General features: G+C 47.3%; 2 protein-coding genes across 2 annotated transcripts in view; one reads left to right on the top strand and one right to left on the bottom strand.

Moving 5' to 3' along the window:
• NMNAT2 (nicotinamide nucleotide adenylyltransferase 2) overlaps nt 1-16,180 on the top strand; it is a 104,005-nt gene extending 87,825 nt beyond the window's left edge. The window contains exons 9-11 of the mRNA XM_081112750.1: nt 10,851-10,952; nt 11,082-11,149; nt 11,792-16,180. Of these exons, the coding sequence (XP_080968876.1) occupies nt 10,851-10,952; nt 11,082-11,149; nt 11,792-11,894 (273 nt within the window). The 3' untranslated portion in view covers nt 11,895-16,180. The remainder of the gene's footprint in view (nt 1-10,850; nt 10,953-11,081; nt 11,150-11,791) is intronic.
• A 1,126-nt stretch (nt 16,181-17,306) lies between these two features.
• Nucleotides 17,307-21,207, bottom strand: part of LAMC2 (laminin subunit gamma 2) — a gene marked incomplete at its 5' end in the record, with an annotated part of 58,443 nt that continues 54,542 nt past the window's right edge. Inside the window, one exon of the mRNA XM_081112749.1 lies at nt 17,307-20,754. Within this exon, the coding sequence (XP_080968875.1) occupies nt 20,501-20,754 (254 nt within the window). The 3' untranslated portion in view covers nt 17,307-20,500. The remainder of the gene's footprint in view (nt 20,755-21,207) is intronic.

Genomic DNA, 21,207 nt, shown 5'->3' with positions numbered 1-21,207 from the left:
TTAGAATCATGGTATTTGAGGCAGAGAGAAAAAAAACCAAGGAGCTGTTTCCTTATACAGTGAGTGTGAAGCTCAGCCCACAGCACAGGTGTGCTAGACAGGTGTGTAAACCAAATTAAAATTCAACTCCAAATCGCTGCCCCGCAGGGATGATGGGAAGTTGGTCTCAGTCATCGCTGACTAGCAGAACCTGAGAGTCTCCTGTTCGCCCTGAACATGAATATCAATGCATGAGGGTCCCCACAGACATCTCTCTTCAGGCCTTGTGGTGCCTTGGAGTTGGTGGCTCTATGCTCACCTGGGGCACGGGACTCCTGGGTGAGTCTAGAAGCCCAGTGCTGATCCACCCACCTATGATCACCAGGCCCCATTTTCTTCTGAGGCTTTGCTCCCAGGGTGATGCCTGGGAGGGAGGAGGGAGGGGTTTCACAGATCCCTAGCTTCTCTCCAGTACGGAGGAGGGGGCGACAGCTAAAGCTCTTTTTATTCTGATGTGATATCCCTATCTTTTCTCTCCTCCTCGGGACGTCTGGTGAAACCTCTTCAGGGAGTTTAAAACCACTGACTTAAAAACATTCTGTTGTCTGCCCTGCAGATTCCGCTCCTGAAGGGGCTGGCTCTGCTAGAAACAGGGTTGGGGTTGGGCAGAGGGGGGTACAGGGAGCAGGAAACTGTAGTCGCTCAGTGAATTACTCCACTGTCCTTATTTGGGGAAGGTTGGCTCTCATGGTCTAGAAAAGGAAGGCCTTTTTCAAGACTGGGCACAGGGTGAGCCCTGTTTATTCTCCTAGCAAGGTCTGCCATCTGAGGCCTGCCTGGATTTCAGTCCCTAAGCATGAGATCACCGGGGATGAGGTTTGCGAGACCCGCTTCTAGCCCAGGTGTCGTTCATTCAGTCAGCACTTCTCAGAACACCTGGTGAGCCCAACGCCAGAACCTGCCCATGTCAGCAGGAGAACAAAGCTCCTTGGAAAAGTCCCGGGCCCGGGCTTGGTGTTCCAGTCTCCCGTGTTTTCTCCAGAATCCTCAGAAACCAGACAGGAGAGAAGGAGAAAGAGCAACCTCTGCACCCTCCTGTAAGGGAAGCTCTAGGGAAGTGGGGAGCCGCTCTGTCCCCACGCAGGCTGGGCAGCCGCCGAGACAAGGGGCTCTACTGCAGGACCGCCAAGGCCCTTTCCAGCCACACACTCTCCACCGAGTCCCTCTTGCTCTTTCTTTGCTTTGGATTCCTGAGCCAACGCTCTTTCCCCAGAAATCTAATTACACAACTAAAGGGACAACCCCACCCCCACCCCAACACACCCCGTGGGCATTCCCTGTTAGGCAAAGCGACCCATTAGCCCGGCAGAGCATTCCGGCCTCCTCTGACCAGTAACACACCCCTAACCCTTACATTCCCCGGGGAGAAAATTCCATGCAAGTGCATCTTGTTCCTCCATAGGATCCCAAAGAGCAGCTTGTGTGTTTCCTGGTGGTTGGCATTTTCATTCTTGATTCCAGGAGAAATCAAGACTCAGGTTCCTGGACTAGCCTTGGAGATCAGGACCCAGCCCCCCTAACCTGTTCATTTCTGGGCTTTTAATATATATATATATATATTTAATTAATTTCAGAGAAGAAGGGAGAGAGAGAGATAGAAACATCAATGATGAGAGAGAATCATGGATCGGCTGCCTCCTGCATGCCCTACACTGGGGATTGAGTTTACAACCCAAGCATGTGCCCTGACCAGGAATCGAACCGTGACCTCCTGATACATAGGTTGACACTCAACCACTGAGCCATGCTGGCCGGGCATTTCCGGACTTCTTATTAGAGAACTAGTCTCCCCCAGAAGGCCTGGTCGTTGCTGTGCTGCTTCCTGATACCAGCACCAAAGCAGGTGTGCAGGCGGAACCAAGGTCCGTGGGAAACCAAGGCCAAAGGCTAACCGGCCAGCCATGGACAGATTTATGAAGCAGGAAGATTTCATACTCCCTCCCCTCCCCCAAACAAAACCTGCGGTCCAGGACCTTCTGCTGCCAGCTGCTTTGTCCATTAGGCTATGGTGGAAGGCAGCCTGGCAAATGAACTCTGATTCAAGTATTCTTTCCTTCGATGAATCTTGCAAGTAATACTTATTGAGTGTCCACGATGAACATAAGCACGTTATTTGCCCTGGAGGCACTGGCACCCTGAAAGTATCTTACATTTTCTTAGCTTAGTTCCTTCTAGTCCATGAAATAAAACATGTGAAAAGTTCAGAGGAGTTTCTGACCCTAATCAATGTTGGCTGCTATTCATTCATTGGTTTTAAACTATTGAGTAGCTGTCATGTGCCCGGCACTGTTCTAGGGCTGGAGGAACAGAGAAAACAAAATAGACCAAGAGAGGAGACAGGCCATAAACACGTGGCTTGTGTCTCAGTTAACCCCGAGACTCAAGACCTAGAGCATTCCCGAGAAGTGGGATCTCTATTCCCGTTTACAGATGTGGAAACCAGGGCTCACGTGGATTGTGACTTGTGCAAGACCTAACTATTGGTTAGCAGAGAGGGATTTTGCATAAATCTTCAGCTCCCTAATCCAGATAAGACGGTCAAGTGAGAGGAATGATACATGTAATTCACAGCAGGCCAGGGAGGAGGCAGCACTGAGCTGGGCTTTGAATGATGGACAGGATTGGGTTAAGCAGGTGGAAAGAGAGGGCTTGAGAGGCTGAGAAAAGGCTGTGCAAGACCCAGTGGTGGGAACAAGACCTTTTGGGGGGCGATGGTTCTGGCTGGTTGAACTAGAAGGTTTCTCTTGGTCGTTATTTGGGAAGCGTTTGACTTTTACGCAAGATGGCAAAATCATTAAGTTTAATGATTAAATGTATTAGCCAACTCGCCTTTTAAATGAGCCAGGGTCAATATTTAACCCAAAGGAATGAAAGTCTAAAAGGGACATGAGGCACCAGAGACGGGCCAATGGGGAAAGTGTTTTTTTCTTTGTTCCTTTGTCTTTCTTTTTGCATTTCCCAAAGCCGGGCACTCCACAGGCCAGCTCTAATAGGCTGTAGCCGACATTTTTCCAGCCAACCAGCCCGTGGCCTAACTGCCTCCTCCATCCACCAGCTGTGGGAAACCAACCAAAGCAAATAAACAGGGGAAGAGCCTGGGGCAATGGCCACTCCAGAAGAAATCCCTGGGCTCCGGGACAAACAGAGCAAAGACAAACATTTGGTTTTTCAGGCTCAGATGGTTTTTATCAGACAGTCCAGCCGCGGCCAGGAAGCCCCACGGACACTCCCACCCTGGGGATTAGGTCCCCCGCACTGATGAGCCTGGGCTGAATTCACAGGCTCCGGGGAAGGCGGCCCAGCCCTAGCGGGGAGTTTCTGGTTCTCGTGTGAAAGGCACTGTTGGCTTAGTTTTCAGGCTGTTGACCTGAGTCTGGAACCCCCTGCCTTCCCACACCGCCAGTCAAGTTGGAAAGGGGAGTGGAGATGGTTTTCTCTGGGAAACCCCTCAGAAGCATCGTTCATTTGTTTGCACTGAGCGGCATTCTGGAATGTGCATTCCCACCCAGCCTTCCCTCCGGGGAGGAGCCCGGGGGGGGGGGGGGGCGCGCGCTCTGCAGGCGCAGGACCAAGTGGAAGACTCTTGGTTGATATGGGTGGAGCTGGTGGCAGAAGCCGGTCGCCTACTGGACACGTTCTCCCCGCATCATTTCTGACCCACTCAGAAGCATACAAAATGACATACCCCAGGGGGCAATGTAGGGTAATAAACAGAGGACTTAGCCCATGAGGTGCCTGGAGAAAAGACAGAGTATCTTTCCAAACCAAAAAAGTTTCAAGTCACTAAGATGTGAGTCTTAACAATGGATCTAGAAGAGGTGTTGCTCTTGGCAAGGGGACCTGGCCCTGAGCGGGTCTGCTAGGGGCTGCCCGCGGTGTGAGCTCTTCACTTCTTGCAGAGAAGATTTCACAACCCCAGTCCCGGTGATTCTGAGAGGATGTTTAGTAAAGCTGGGGACAGTGAAGCAAGCAAGGGCTTAGGATAGAAGAAGCAGCAGGAGAGAGCTGAGGCGCGGCTGCTGCGGTTCTGTAGAAATGTCACAGGAAAGAAATGAGCCTCCGCAGGTCTGCCTTGGCTCACTGAGAAGTCAGGGAAGAGGGGGCCTGGAGACAGGTTCGGGGGTTAGCCTGGGACGAGCTGCCGCTGCCCATGGCTCCCCTGGTTGCAAGTCTCCTGGGGTCCCTTAGAGCTTAGGAGATGCATGCCTTCAAGGGAAGAGGAGAGAGAAGGAAAAGGCGCAGGCGTGCTCCTGGGAGGGAGAGCTTACACCGGGATCCGTTGAGGGTTTTAAAGGCCGGGAGCTTAGGGAGAACCTCAATAGAATAGTCATCAGCTGTGCCCTCTCAGGGTCATGGCTTCCACTGATTGGTCCGTGTCAGGGCACGGGGTCATTAGTCATTGCAGCTGGTCCTGGCTTTGCTATTTTTCTAGGCCTGGAGCTGAAATACAACTGAGTCCTGGATGTTCTCTCTAGGGAGGTGACCTGCAGTATCTGGCTGTAAATTGTCAGTTTGTCCAGCGATCTGCCTCAGTTTCCCCACTCCACTTGCCAAGGACTTTTCCTAGCTTCTTCCTACGGTGCCTCAGTGTAATGCTGCCAAAAGAGCCTTTAAAGCAGATCAGACTGAGCGCAAGTTCACCTCCTGGCCGTGCCACTTGGACTTGGGACTAAATCTCACTGAGTCTTGGGTTTCCCATCTATGAAATGAGAACGGAGGCACATATCTCAGAAGAGAGTTGACGTAAGGATTAAATGTAATCATAAATAAAGCTCCTAACATTGTGCCTGGCGCAATAGCAGGTACTGTTTCTTCCCCTCCTTACTGATAGTCCCATGTTCATCCCTGAGTTTCCTCATCTGGAGGAGAAACACAAGTGTGCGCATGTCGCTCAGGAATGGTACCTTAGGAAGAGCACGGTTAGAATTCGGAACCCTAACCAGGGTCTCAGAGTGATCCTACAGAGGGTCTTACTAGTTAGACTTGCCTGGCTCAGTCAACGTCAATTGGATCCTGTTGCTAATAGACGTCAAGGCCTCTGTTTAAAACACCCTAATGGTTTCTCTTTGGAATTGCAATGAAACCCCATCTTTACTGTGATCTGGTCCTTGTCCACTTCCCCCACCTCTCTGGGCTCCAGGTCCACTTATCTTCTCTATTTGAACACCTTTTCCCACCCCCAGGGCCTTTGCACTCACAGTGGCTTCACTGGGAATGCCCTTTGCCCAGGTGTTCCTATGTCTTCCTCGTCTAGTCATTTAGAGTTCAGCTGAAAAGTAATTGTGTTTGATTTTGAAGGGGTTCAGAACAGGCCTCCTAAATGTGCGACTTTAGCCTGGGGATTATTTTGAGGTGAAGGCAATTGAGACCCTGTGGGGAGAAGCTTTTACTTATCCCTTCAAGAATTTAAATTTGGAGCTTGGCCCATAATAAGTTAGCACCAGAAATAAAGTTTAATGACCTCTCTGGAGGGCACAGCGAATATTTAATCACTGAACACCTGCTCTTATCCTCCTGAGAACGACCTTGCTCCCCTCTGAAGCCCCAGGGCGTCTGACCTCATCTGAAGCTCCGAATGCCATTACCCCTCATTTTACCTTTCTGTCTTGACCCTCTCGTGTATGTGGGGCTCCCATATGTGAGTATGTAATTGAATTTGGTTATTTTCTCTTGTTCATCTGCCTTCTGTAGATTTAATGACTAGACCTGCTGGAAGAACCTAGGGTAGGGGGAAATTCCTTCCTCCCCCACAGTATTCAATATTGTCCTTAGCTCTACCTGATGTTTTCTTATTTAAATATTTATCTGTTTATGATCTACCCCTACAAGACAGTAAGCTCTGTGAGCACACTACATGTACCTGTCTTTTTCAGCAACAGCAGGACAGGGACCAGTTTGCCATATTCACTCAATAAAAAATTGTTGAATGGAAGAATGAAAGGGTACCTGGGAAAAGCTTGGTTGGAGGAGTTCAGCCCATAAGGTAGTTTGCCTCCGCCACGAGATGTGCCTAATGTTTTATGGGTAAACTTTTGACAGTTACCGGTAAGACATTAGCCACTAAAAGGATATTAGCCACTGAATAGTAACCTGGCCTTATCCTTCATAGCAATGCAGTTGAAATCATCATTTGTGTAATGTTTCCCACTAGTTGGTGATTGACCCAAGAGATGAAGCCATACCTGTCTTGCTCAACCCTGTGTTCCAGAAAGGTCTTGGCTAAGACCTTTGGGCATCCTCCTACCCAAAGCATCCCTGAAATCCAGCAAGGCAGGTCTTGGAATTCAGCCTCCTGGAGGGATGATGATGATAACTGCACATTCCTTCCAAAAGATTTGCCCCCTGTGTTTCTCCCGAGGCCAGGTTGCTTCCTGCCTCAACACGTTTCACATCCTTCCCTCAGAGTCCCTGAATTTGGGGAAGCAGAGTCAGCTCCTTCCACTTGCTCTCCCCATCCCCACCATCCCTCCCCTGGGGAGCCTTTGACTAGAAGATGAAAAGGTAAGATCACTGAGAAGGTGACATTTAATTGGAGGATTTTGAGCTAAGGAGCAACATAATTTGTATTTTAACATTATCAGCCTGGTGATTGGGAATAGACTGAAAAACGCAAGAGAAAAACAGGGAGACTGGAGCAACTCAAGTGAGAGATGATGGAGGTGAATTAGTTACCTGCTGCAAACTTGCTGACTTAAACCACACAAGTTTATTCTCTCACACTCTGGAAGCCAGAAGTCCAAAATAGGTTTCACTAATAGGACAAAACTAAGTTGTTGGCAGGGCCGTATTCCCCCCAGAGGCTCCAGGGGAGAATCTCTTTCCTGGCCTTTGCTAACTCCTAGAGCTGCTTTTGTTGCATTGCTTGGCTCATAGCCCCGTCTTCCATTTTCAAGGCCAACAGTGTAGCATCTTCAAATCTTTCTCTGCTGTCCTTACATCATCGTCTCTCTTCTGTGTTCAATTGCCCTCGGCCTCCCACTTGTTATTGAAGTAGGTCCCTCCTCCTAGATTATGCTGGATAATCACACCTGCAGAGTTTCTTCTGCTACGTAAGGTTTCCAGCAGTTCTCAACCCGTGGGTCGCGACCCCTTTGGCGTTCGAACGACCCTTTCACAGGGTTCGCCTAAGACCATCCTGCATATCAGATATTTACATTATGATTCATAACAGTAGCAACATCACAGTTATGAAGTAGCAACGAAAATAATTTTATGGTTGGGTCACACCATGAGGAACTGTATTTAAAGGGCCAGAAGGTTGAGAACCACTGGTTTATGCGGTCATGGGGGTCCAGGGATTAGGACCTGGGTATCTTTGGAAGCCATTATCTACCCTATCAAAGGAAGCTTGGACCAGGATAGAAGGGATGAAAATGGTGAAAAATGAGCCGGCTCTTGGATTTGTTTTGGAATCAGAGTCAGTTGGTTTGCTTTATAAATCATATGTGGGATGTGAGAGAAAAAGGAATCAAAGAACTTGCCAAGGCTTTGGCCTCAGCAATTGTAAGAAGAGTTTCCATTTATTGAAATGAAAGGCTACAGGGAAAACATTGGGGGTGGGGTAATGATTGATTGATGTCAGAGCATTTAGGGGCTCATGGACATATCAAATTTGCAATGCCTCACCCCAATGGGCATGTTGAAAAGGCCGCTGGATATATGAGCCTGACGTTGAGGAGAGAAATCCATGCTGGAGGTATCAGTTAGGGAGCCTTCAGTGTGTCTTTAAAGCTTCGAAATCGAATGAAATCATTAAGTGTGTGAATACAGATAAAAAAGAGGTCCGAGGACTGAGGCATGGGGGACTCCAATGGTTCAGGTTCAAGGTTAGGGAGATGAGAAAGAACCAGCAAGATGAGAGACCAAAAAAAAGAGTAGATGGGGAGGGAGGAGGACAACCAAGAGAGGGTGGTGTCCTGGAGGCCAGGTGAAGACGAGAGGCAGGGACTTGGGGCGGGGCACACCTCGCCCAACTCTAGCACCTGGCACCTCCCCTCACCCCAAAGCACACACCCACACAAACACCCTCCAGCATGAAAATCAAGCCGGAGCCCTAGAAGATAAAGCCAGCAGCCTCTGGCCTACACGCCTGCAGACATGCCTCTTTGATGTGGTAACGCTGTGTCTTGTCTCTAGACCCCATTTCCCTTGCCCATCTGTGATTCCCAGGGGGCCAGTCTGTCACCTGTTTCTGGCAAAGGAAAACATCTCAAGCAGCAAGGTCTCCATCTGCTTGCTACCCACTGAGCCACCTGGCACTGGTATTGATTGGGTGCTCAGATCATTAGTTCCTGAGTGGAAAGCAGCAGATGCACTAATGTCACCCAGAGGGCCATCCCCCCAGGAGTCCTGACTGCCATTCTAAGCCATTGTTTTCATGCTTTAAACGAGGATGTTCTCTTTAAATAGCCCCATTATTTCAGGCATATGATACACCCATCCAAGTCTCAGAATCAAATGGCAGGCAGATCCTGCATTATGGGCCTACACCAGATATCCTGAAACGTCTACATAGCCAAGCCCGTAAGGGTCTCCCTTGTCTCCCTCCCATTCCTTCCTCCCCTCCATTCCCTTCCCTTTTCTCCTTTCTTCTCTTTCGTACCCTACCAATTCCCCTGGAGTTTGAACTCAGTATTTATTTAGACCACTGGTTCTCAAGCTTGGTTGAGTATTGCAATCACTTGGGGAATTTAAAAAAAAACTGTTGATGCCTAGGTCACATCCCAGAGATTGATTTAATTGGTTTTGGGTGTGAACTGGGCTTTGGGAAAATTTAAAACACCTGAGGCGATGCTAATGTGCAGCCAAGTGTGAGAACCAGCATCTTAGGTTACCTTCGGAGTAGTGAACCCCAGGGCAGCATTCTAAAAGCTATGGCAGGAGGGGCTGGGTCTACCTCCAGCTCCCTGCCCTGCCTCTCCCTAACATTCCTGGTTTTTATAGGGCAGTTTAAACCGTGCCAGTTTACCGGGTCTGAACACCACCGATCGGTGCAGCAAGTGGCAAAATGCTCTAGTTTTCCAAATGGCATGTTCCCATGGGGCCCTGATATTTTACACCCACCTTTAACTTCTCTTCAAAACGTCCCTCTTAGGGCACCTTCAGCCGACTTTTTATTTCGGCAACAACAGAACTCCAGTTGTCAGCAGTGGCAGAAGTAGGGTAAAGTGGATGGAAAACCCAAGGGCACAGGCACATGTGCACGCTCACGCACGTGCACCCAATCACGTGCACGGGCACCCAATCACGTGCACCCCATCACGTGCATGCACACACACACATGCACCCACACGAACATAATCAGTGAATTGGACTTAAAGTGGAATCCTGCTAGTACAGAAATCCTCCCACAGTGCTCCTTCATGTCTGTTGGTGTCACTAGTTTGGAGAACTGTAAGAAGAAACCTGGGTCCTTTGCTGCCAAATCCAGGTCTTGCTCAATGAGCTGCCTTGCTTAGAAGCAGCCGCCCTCCCCTCCCAATTCCCCCCACCTGGGATCCTTAATTGGCAAGATCTAAGCAATAATAATACGCCCAGGCTAGATCCAAGTCTCTCAGTGCCATCACTTTCAGACTCTTTGAAAACAAAAATTGGCCTGAGTTTCCAGAAAGCTTAGTAATAAGTCTCAAGAGCTTGAAATGTGTCCAGTTCAGATCCTTTCATCTAATTATTTTACTTCTTATCCTAAAGAAATAATCGGAGATGTGGTAGGCGGCTTATGTATAAAGATCTTCAACAAAGTCTGATGTATAACTGCAAAAAAACAGGTCACTGCACACTTTCTATTCTACAAGGTGGGTTTAATATATCCCGCCATATCATAGTGCAGCTTGACAATAGAGGACGCAGACTGCTGAAGCTTCATCTTTTCAAATAATTTTAGTGATGTAAGAATATGCTCACAATATAACGTTAAATTAAAATGCAGATAAAGTGATTTGTTTTTCAGTGTAATCCAATTGTGGATATATACACTTATTTGTAGAGAGGAAAACAAATTTATTATGATTATATTAGTGGTTTTCTGTGTGGTGTGGTTCTGATTGTTTTTTCTTTCTTTCTTTTTCTTTCTTCTTCTTTTTTTGTTTTGTTTTAGTTTTCTAAGCTTCTATTATTGTCTATAGTCAGGATAAATTTTAAAGGTTATTATTTTTTTAAGGAAAAGGTTTCATTTCTCACATGGCAGCAAGCTCCTATCAAAGGCTGACCTCAGAAGTGACCCCATTATAATCTTCCTCCTATCACTTCCTCTGCACACACCGATGCATGACAAGCTCTGCACTGCCCCTGAGACCCTCGGCAGCTTTGCCTGGGGTGAGCAGGGAGCATTCTAGCCCCTCCCAGTAGCCCACCGCGGGGCTAGGGCTTTTCTTGCTGGACAACGGGATCTGTGTTGCCACAGGCTGTCCACCATAGGACTATGTGCCATTCATGCTATTCGTCAGCATTATGAACTCAACAGGAGCCTCAGGGATTGGCGAGATCGTGCCCAGGCATGCAGAACCACGCTTATTCATTTAGTCGAGGGGTATTTATTACGCATATTCTGTGTGCCAGGCGAAGTTCTCACTCATTCCACTAACACTGTTACGGGTTGTTACTTGAAGGAGCTGACTGATGGGGCTGAGAAAGCAAGTGTGGGACTAAAGCTTGGGGTTCCACATGGATGATACCTGTACCCTGCTAAGTAGTTGCTTGGTAGGGGCTTGGGGTCATGATCTCACAAAAGGCTTTCTCTCTCTCATTTCTCTCCTCTCTCTCTCTCTCTCTCTCTCTCTTCCTCTCTCTCTCTCTCTCTCTTTCTCTTCTAGATGGAGGTGATTGTTGGGGACTTTGGGATTGTGGTGGTACCCCGAGACGCAGCGGACACAGACCGAATCATGAATCACTCCTCACTACTCCGCAAATACAAAGTGAGTTCTCCATCTCCCTGCTGATGTAGCTCTGTGATGTGGCCCTTTTCTGGGAGGTCAGGGGGTTGGGGTGGGGGGGTGGGGGTGGGGTGGGTGGCTGGCAACCTATTCTCTTTGCTCTGTCCCCAGAACAACATCATGGTGGTGAAGGATGACATCAACCATCCCATGTCTGTTGTCAGCTCAACCAAGAGCAGGTACGTTTGACTCCTCATATGAGGAGAGAATGGGGAGCAGCCAGACCAAGGCTAGAGCAAAACTGCAGAAACCGAGGGGCATCCCTGGAGCCCTTTTGTACCTGTGGGTGCCTTCCCGCCATAGCCCCCCGGCTTGTGAGAGGGCACCTTCTTCTCCATCAGGCTCCTGTAGGGAAGAAAGGAAATGGTCAAGCGGAAGAACCCCGATGAGAATCATTTTCACAGATCATGATGCAGAGAAACACAAAGGAAAGAGATAATAGCTAACATTGAAATGCCTACTGTGTGTTTGGGCTGTTCTAAGTGGGTTTCGTAATGAATCATTTAATTTTTGTAATAAATGAGATAGTTATTGTCTACATTTTATGGAAGAGAAAACTGAAAACAGATGGGTTTAAATCGCTTGCCCAAGGTCCCTCAGCTAGGAGCTGGCAGAGCCAGGATGAAATGGAGTCACCAGGTTGGGGGAAATTGTGGGCACAAGAGGGCATTTCCTAAGAGGGATTCCACTTACTTAGCCTAAGCAAAGGCTGGTGATGGGGCGTTGGGTACACCCTTTCCCTGAAAGAGAGTGGGCAGACCAGTCCTCCTGCCGGGCTTCAGGGAACGATGCCGATCTGATTCCCATCTGTCCTCACCCAGGCTGGCCCTGCAGCATGGGGACGGCCATGTCGTGGATTACCTGTCCCAGCCCGTCATCGACTACATTCTCAAGAGCCAGCTGTACATCAACGCCTCGGGCTAGCGGCCACACAGCCCTGCACTGCGCTCTCCCCATGTCCTCCGCCAACACACTGGCCCGTCCAGTCTCTGTCGTCCCGTTTCCTCCGGCCTCTGTTTCTCCATCTCCTCATCTTGACTGTTCTCCCCGTTCGCCGGCTCAAGCCCCCACAGTGTGGGGACCTTCAGAGACCCTCAGCATCCCTTACTCCACAGTCATCTTTGGACAAACTTTCCTCTGGTCTCCGGGTTGGGGGTGGGTGAGGGCGTAGGGGTGGGAGTTGGGGGGAAGTGCCGTCCTTGGAGATGTGCTGGTGGCCATCTCCCAGCATGCTCTAGAGAGTGGCTCTGGTGCCCATCCTCCCAGCATGCTCTGGGGAGGCAGCTCTGGCTCTCGCCTTCCCAGCATGCCCTTTACCACAAAGGGCTATTTTTTTCTTTTCTGTTTTTTGTTTGTTTGTTTTGTTGTTTTGTTTTGATTTTGATTTTGATTGTTGTTGTTCACGCCTCATAGAACTTGGATGAAATCAGTGTCCGTGATTCTTCACGTCTGTGGTCTTGATGCATTCCTGTGGAATCGCTTCCCTGTGATGGGAAACTGTGGCCAGACTCAGCACAGTGAGCACGTGAGGGCCACACCCAGGGAAGAAGGCCAAGCCAGCTCCACTTCTCCAACACCCGCCCCCCCCCCCCACACCCCTACCCTCACCACCCACCCCTACCCCCTACAGCAGCAGCAGGAACAACAGTCTGGGGTCAGGAGTGAGATTTTCAGGTTCTGAAACCTGGGAGGCAAGTCTGGGAACAGTAGGGGTTCTTAGAAGAATTGGAGTCCATTTCCTTCGTTTCAGACCATTTTCCTGAGGCTCTGGGCCTAGGTCACACAGAGCCAGTCCATCCCCATTTCCCGGTGACATCTATACAGTTACTCCTTCAGACTGGTGGGTCTCCTGCCATTCCAGGCATTTCCAATCACCATCTCAGCCAGTGGAGGCCATACCTAGCTACATCCTGCACCTGAGAAGAATCACATATGCCAGGCCATTGTATCCTAATGATACAGTCATTTCTGAAGAAAAACATGATAGAAATTCACTCCCTGGGGACCTTTGCTAATTGCAGTTATTACCTGTTTGGCTGGGACATGTCTCTGTCATCATGTGAGTCCAGGATGACGTAGGAGAAAGCAAGTGGTTGCCCTGGTGGCAATTGATGATCCTTCACCCACTGGAGCTGGGGTGACACAGCCTGAGGGCAGTTCTTGAGAAGCAGAGCCTTGGCCTTGCTGTTTGGCCTTGGTCTTATCTCCTTCTGAGCCGGCAACCATTGTCCTCACCTGGAGAGATCTGCCTGGTAGAGGAGTGGCTTCACAGAACAGAGATTGTGAGGGACATCAAGAGCCACTATAGTTCCATCCATTTTCTCCCTAATTCCCCACCTTCCTCCACCGCCCTGGAAACAGTGTCGGCAGGCTCTGTTCTTGTTGTTCAGGCCCCGTGCATGTCCTCCTTGGAGACCAAGGGGAAATTATCCTCTCGTGCCCTGTGTCTCTCATCCAGTCCCTGGCTCTTTGGTTTCTGGTTGTCTCTGAGGAACGGTCCCCGAGCAGCAGGACAATTTTATCAAAAGCTAGTACCAGCTATGGCCCAGGAGGGTTTGGGGGAGATCTGGTCCCAGGAACAATGGTCTCCACCACACGCTTCACATCTGCAGCATCCTTCAGTAGTCTCCAGACAGGGAACTGGATCAGCAGAAGAGCATCCAGGAGGGCTATTCCTCTGGATTATGGAAAAAATCTCCAGAGGAAGGAAGGAAAGATTCTATTCTTGGGTCTTAGTGCTCATGGCTAAGGATCATGGATTCATAAGTGAAAAGAACTTTAGACATTAGTTGATCCAACATGCTCCTTTAAAAGATGAGGGAGCAGAGAGCCCTGAATTAAATGGCCGGTCCCAAGTCACACAGCAAGTAGAGAGCCCAGCAAAAGAATGTTTCCCGGACCCTTAGGTTATCACATCCCATGGCCTCTGCCTCTCCAGTTCCCATGCTACTAACCAGCTAAGATGTGGTTTCTACTCTTCTTAGCCTTTATCTGGCATCTTTCTCTTAAATTATGTTTGACCCAGGTGCTGCCTATATATGGCTTTGTATATGGCAGTTCCAAGGGAAAATGTGATGGTGAGGAAGGCTGTAGCTAGATTTCCCCATAGAAATCAAGAAATCTCAACAGCTTGGAGGAAATCCTACAAAGTAACTCTCTGAATCCAAGAAAGAATTGCTTTGTGGAAGGCTAAGAAAGACCCAGAATGCTCAAGATGACACTAGTGTTGGAGGGAGGGAGACAGAAAAGCCTTTGTCTAGGCAAAGAAACAGGAAAACGGAGAACTGGGTTCCCGGGGTGGGGGTCAGGGGGATGGCATCCTCAAGGATATGGAGTTTACCGATAGATTTTATTATGAGGACCTACAGGAGCAGACCCGAGAAAGACAAGATAACTTTAGTCTCTTTAATCTTTGTTACTGGGCTGGACTCTGGTTAGCCAGTTAACTGGCACGTGTCCAAAATGGAAACCATCCCCACACGCCACGATATTTTGAATTTAATTTAAAAAAGTCCGCCGCTAGCATCTATAGACGCTTATGGCGTACAAACGGTTAAGCCCCATTTAGTTCACATCCCATGAGAGAGAATGGGGCTACTCCATGCACTCAGTGTGGGGGTGAGAAGACTCAGGAAGGGAGAGGAGATGAGCTAAGGAGAAAAATAGAAGATTTCTAGGGAGAAAAGGGGGCAGGTCTTATCTTGGTACATCAGAGGGATCTTGTTACAATAGCATTACAACAAGGACAAGTGAATCTCCTTTTGGGTGGGATTGCCCATTCCCCATTCTGCCCTGTTCTTCCTTTGCTAAGGGGGAGGTCAGAGCCTCTCTCTCAGTCCCGGCAGGACAGTGTGGCTGTGACCCAGCTAATGTCAACACCAGAACGATGACTCAGTTTGAACTAGTGCCCCAGGTGCCGATAGGCTAACCGATAGGCTAACCTCCAGGCTCTGACTTCCCCTCTGGGGTCCTGCTGCTCCCTACAAAGTCCAGCTCAAGGCTGGCGTGGCTCCAAGACTGTGAGAAAGGCCTGGGCTGGGGTGATCATATCAAGAGGGGCCTGGAGCCGCATTTTCTGTCCGCCAATAAAAAATGTTCCTCCCATTTTTCTGAAAGTGGCTGATATGAGTAAGAACAGGCAGGAGGGAAACCCTCTGTGTCAAGGACTGTCTCTTCAAGGAATGGCCCTCAGGCTGGGGGGTGGGCGGGGGGGGCTCTGTGCTGCTAGCTGGTACCTCATTTGCCACCCCCTCCCCCAGGCAGCCTCTTGCTTTCATTTTCCCTGAATGTACATAGGAACAGGGGAGGGAAGTCTCTTACTGAAGTGCCTGAAACATAGAGCTGGAGCTTCTAGAGACACCGTTCTCCCGGTCTCAGCTTGGCCTACCTTTCCCCGACGTTCTCTGGTCTCATGCTCCAGCTTCTCACAAAGAATAAAAGAACTTGCTGTTCTAATGAAGGAGAAAGCGAGACCCAATAATCAATCTACAGCAAAAGGCAGAGAATTACAGGGAAAAACAACTTGTATCTTAGCCCAAATCTATTCTCCCAAACCACACACACACACACACACACACACACACACACACACACACGTTAGGGGACTAAGAAGCATGTTATATTTTATTTGTCGAAAATCAATCAGTGGAGTATGAAAAGCTCAGGATCTCTCCCACGGCTACTGCGGGAAGGCCAACAGAGGAAATGGAAAGGGTACAGCTCATCCAATCAGGACACCTTAGGAATAGCCTTGTGGTAAAGAAGATGAAGATGCTTGGTTGAACTCATCCAGTCCGCACCTTCCTGTGGCTGCTCAGTAAACTCAACGCGTGGTTTCTCAGTTGTGTGTGTGGGGAGTGTCCTAGTAATCTGTGCCAGTTCGTTAGGACTGAGTTCCACACGTTCCGTCCTCAGTCCCAGGGCCCAGAACACAGCTGGAGCCAGGAGGTCTCAAGGATTGGCATGGGGAGGGGGAAGGAAGCTTTTTTTTTTTTTTTTTTTGAGTCACTTTTTGGTCACTGATTTGGCCATTTTAAGAGCAAGATTTGCTTTATGGAAACCAATTCATTCACAAAACCTACATTCGAGTTGCAACACCATTTCACAGTGAAATATTTTGAGTGAAATTTTGTTGCTTAGAATAGTCACAGACGAATGTTTTATCAGCAATATGTTTCAATTATGTTAATAAAGAAGACAATGCTACTGGAGTCTCTTGTCTTGGTCTAGAATCTTCTCTGTGGGTTGCAGTATATATCACTTTTTCTTCATAGTCCTACTTGACAGGTGACAATAGCTGTAAAAATGTTCTTGGAGCTGGAGATTTTCTGCCTGGTTTAGCTGATGCCACATGTGTAATATGAAAGTATTTACAAACACACCCAAGGGGCAGAAGCAGGGAAGAATTAATTAGCAATTTTGTGAATTGTGCCTAAGTTTTCTCAGCTAAAAAAAATAAAATAAATTTTAGATTCTATCTAAATCTGCATAGTCTGGTATTGGTTAGCGTTGACTCCTTAATGAAGTTAGTTTTTTATGAAATAAAAATTTCTAAAAATTACAAACTTGAATAACTTTTTGGCATAGAAGATCTTAAGAGAAAAGTTGCTAAACTCACACATTGTCTTGGCAATGTAAAAAAGCAATAAATGAATAAGTTGTTAATTGCCCAATCCTGCTTTAATTCTTAGTTCAATGTCATTTTTAGTTGTGACATACACACGGTACTGGTTTAGGTCTAAATGGTGATTGTTATGAGCTTATCCCAGCTGTGATTCCGAAGGTGAAATAGTAATTTCCTGTTAGGTCAGCTCAGTTAAGGCTTAGCTATGTGTTTGTCAGATTAATTGTGGTTATTTTTTAAAAAATCATTTTAGTTCTTAGCATTTTTTTTTGTTTAAAATTGAGATTCTTTTTTTAAAAATATATTTTATTGATTTTTTACAGAGAGGAAGGGAGAGAGATAGAGAGTTAGAAACATTGATGAGAGAGAAACATCGATCAGCCGCCTCCCGCACACCTCCCACTGGGGATGTGCCCGTGACCAAGATACATGCCCTTGACTGGAATCAAACCTGGGACCTTTCAGTCCGCAGGCCAACGCTCTACCCACTGAGCCAAACCGGTTTCGGCTAAAATTGAGATTAATGAACTTCGTGTGTATCCGTGTGAGTTTGGTGGCATAGGATAATGATGCTCAAAACGCCTTGTAAATTAATGACTTGTATTTATGTTTGCTATTTTGGCACAAAGCTAAATACTTTTTTTCTCTGTCCTAAAAGTATATAATGATGAGGGCTTGTTTAAATGAAGGTATAAACACTGATTTGATCTGCTAACGTTCACGAACTTGTCAAATAGATATTTTAAATATGAATGAACATATATGAACACATTAACATTTCTTCCCACATGACCCATAAATAAGCTTCAGATCTTGGAATTTCCTAGGAAGTTTCATGTAGTCCATAGTGGAACAAAAGCAGAGAACAAACAACAACAGTCTCTGCTTTCCAGGTGGGAAAACGGAACCACAGCAAGAATTCATAACATTGCCATGACGATGCAAAACATTGAAAGATGACACGATAAACATATTCCTGGTCCTTGAGACTTGTTCCAAACATTGGACATGACTATCTTCCCCCCCTTCCCCCCAGCCTCCCAAGAGTACTGGAAGGAAACCACATCCTGGGATAAGACCAGAAATACATCTGCTAAGAAGTTCTAGTCCATGGGCAGTTTCATTTCTACTCCCATCTCCATACAGAAATCCCTGTGAGTCAAAGTAGATGATGATGCGTGTACTAGTAATTGCCTATTGTCGGCACAATTCATCAGAAAACTCTCAGAGGAGAAAGTATAAGAAAGTTTTCACTACAAATTACAAGTACTGATGAGAAATCAGAAGAAAAAAAGCTCCCTCAATATGGCAGGGTCAGGTCAAGTCTGGCAACAGAGGCTAAGTCCCAGGTAGGCTATCTCTGAGTCACATGGCCTTTCTCTCTTCTTAGGGACTACTTGTCAGGAAGACATTCTTATGACACAACAATCTATCCCACTGAGGAGTCCTTTTATGATTGCATGCTCCTTGATTAGTAATTCATTGGGTCCCTCACGAAGTTCCCTAGTGTACATACTGCCTAGCCCTTTACTCAGCAGAGACAGATAGCCAATCACTAACGATGCATTCTCCCCTTTTTAGATTGTCCTATATTCCCCAGTTCCCTGGTAAGTTAGATGTGAATGTGAGAGAAAGTGACTTACAGCCCCTCCTAGGCTTGGCCCACAAAAACTTTCCATGTGTCTCCCTCTTCCGTATCTTTTTCTCCTCCCACCCACTGGAGTGGAGATGACTTCCAGGGTAACCCTAAAAGTCACATGTTATAAATGGCAGGGCTTCTGGAATGACTACATGGAGGGCCAGCCTACCAACTTTCTCCCCATTCAGCATGTTATGGGAACAAGACAAACATCTATTGTGTTTGAGTTACGTACATGTTTAGGTCTATGTGATATAGTAGTTAATCTAATACACCTTCTTTTCTGGGCACTAGTTAATTAAAGCAAGAGATTTGCAGACTATGTGGTTGAGTGTGTCAAGACAGGATTATCAGTTCACTTCCACAGAAGGTAAAGCAGTGACCAGACCTGTCTGTACCTGGCAGGGGCAGGGAGGGTCAGGGTGGAAAGGAGCAGAGTCCTTTTCTCAGCCACGTGGGTAGATGGCCAATTCAAGATCTTAGTTTATTATATTTTAATGTATTGGAAAGCAATGTACCACAAACTACTGATTTTATCTTTATAGCCAATAAAAAGACAAAAATATTCATGATAACCTCTACCTTGCTCAGGGTGTTCCAAAAATAAATCCTTCTTCATGCTTAGGAGATAGTACCAGTGAAATCTCACAAAATACTCTCGTGGTTGGAAAGGGCCAGACAGATGCTCAGAAAAAGGACTTAAGGAGGCTGACTCTAGGACTCCTTGCTCTTCCTGTGGTTTTGTTTCAGTTTCCATGGTTTTGGAACCTCCACCCCAGGCTTAGAGTTTAACAAATTAGAAATTGACCACAGACATCTAAGTATTATTCTTTATTAAAAACATGTTCCCGAAAAGCCAAGGAAATACAGAGGTGAGGCAGTGCCCACGTCTTCTGAGCTGAGGTGGAAGGGCCTCTGGCTTTTCCAGCAATTCCCATTGGTGTCATGACTCAACGGTCTGTTGCAATAGGTTGTGGAAAGGGGCAGAGGGACAGCTGGAATACAAAGACGTGTGCACAACCCAGAGCTGTCTCAGCTTTGCCAAAACCCAAGTGCCCCCAAGGGAGTGTCTTGCAACATATGTCCTGTTGAGAAAAGAGGCTGCAAACCAGGGGGTGATTGCAATAAACACCACTTGTGACGAACAGATTTGTAAGGTTAAATTTATTTTTTTGAATGTCTAACTTCCTCACTAGACAATCAACTCTATGAGGGCAGAGACTGTGACCACTGTACCCCAGCCCCTGGCATACAGGAGGTACTCAATAAATATATGTCGTAAGGATGGATGGATGGAAGGGTGACTTTTATATAGCTCCAGTGTGAATAGGAACGAGAGAGAGAGAGAGAGAGAGAGAGAGAGAGAGAGAGAGAGAGAGAGAAAGAGAGATAACACATGGGAGCAAATAATTTTTAATGTTTGAAGTGGGACTGAATTGGGACTAATACATCTTCTAGATAATATTGTACTTCTTTCAATGCCCAAGTTACATTTTTTTATTACTTTGAAACCCAAAAGTGAATTCCCAGTGTTTGCTTTGCTAGTAGGAAATGCTGATAGGGTGATGCTGTGGCATCATCAGGAGAACAGATGCCACTCTCAGGTTCAGAGGAACTTGAAGGTAGCAGGGCATGGCAGGCATCATGGCCCCAAATGGGCCAGGCTTGCAGCTCCTCACTCCATCACTGCTCTCTTCTTCCAGCTTGAAAGTGGAGTACATGCTTGTGTACTGGGTGGTAAGTGGGAAGAACTTTGGTCAACAAGAACCCTGGACACTAGGAGTCAATAGTATTTTACTGGCCAAAGTATGACTGGACTTCACTCTCTGTTCTGACATTAGGAAGAATTTTATGCGTGAGCCAAGTTAAAATATTTTCCTTTGGTCACATTACTCAAAGAATGAATGAGCTATCGCCCAGCAGCGCTTGTCCATACTCCAGGACTCAGTTTACGCCTATTCTGAGGCAATCATCTGCCCGTACATTTTGTCCTTCCATCCAGTCGACCCTTGGGATCCAGGTCCTTGATCAGTCTCCTACTCAATGCGATTTGCCTCATTATCCAGCATCAGAAAGCAAATAGCATCACGTTGGTGCAATAAGACATTTGTCTGGCCAAGGTCTCAGGGGTGGAATCAGGTTCCGCTGACCTGAGCATGCCTTTCAACATGTTCAGACGTCCACATCCCACCCCATCCACTTGAGATAGCTCCTGAGCCCTGAGGTCTGTGTCCCGAGAACCTCAGTTGAGAAATCACTACGGCAGCTTCACTGTTGCTCAAGAGCCTGGGTGTTATAGCAGCCTGGGGGCAGGTTGTCCCGAATGTTCTCCAAGTTTTTTACATCAGCCAGAATCCCATCTATGCTCATCTCCAGCGAACGGAGTTGGCCTTGCTGGCGACGTGCCCTTTCTTCCAGCTCCAACATCAAGGGCTGCAACTGGTTTTTGATCTGAGTATTGGCTTTGAAAAGCTTCTGCTCCAATAAAACCAGCCCCTCTTCATCCACACTGCCAGGCTGGTCTATTGGAGGGAATGAAAAGGAGTTTAACAGAAATAGCTATGGGTTAGGTCCCCTTAAACCTACATGGCCCTTCTGTACCTGTAACTAATTCTTCTTTCACTTGTCCAGAGCTAATAATGTGCCATTCATTTATTTTTAAAAGGCTTATTTTAAATTACAAGTAATCCAGAAAAAGTGCTGAGAGCACTAGCATAGTTACTGTGTTGTAAACAGTCTAATTCTGAGCTCTCCAGTTAAGCAATATGAAGCTTGGAATTCTCCTTCGATGTTAGGGTCAACAGTTCATGCTCTGAAAAGATAGGGGCTGAAGGTCATATGGGACTGATCTCCTCCTAGGATCAGCATCAACCCCTAATTATGCTTTCTGAACCACCCGTAGGCATTATCTTGCCGTTTCCCACTGAAGGACCTGTAGAAACTGGCTGGGCTTCGGGCTTCATAGAGGCCAAGGT

Source organism: Myotis nattereri, assembly GCF_964212035.1.
Source record: "Myotis nattereri genome assembly, chromosome: 18".
NCBI lineage: Eukaryota > Metazoa > Chordata > Mammalia > Chiroptera > Vespertilionidae > Myotis > Myotis nattereri.
The sequence above is the reverse complement of the archived record's forward strand: the minus strand, read 5'-3'. Positions and strand labels throughout refer to the sequence as shown.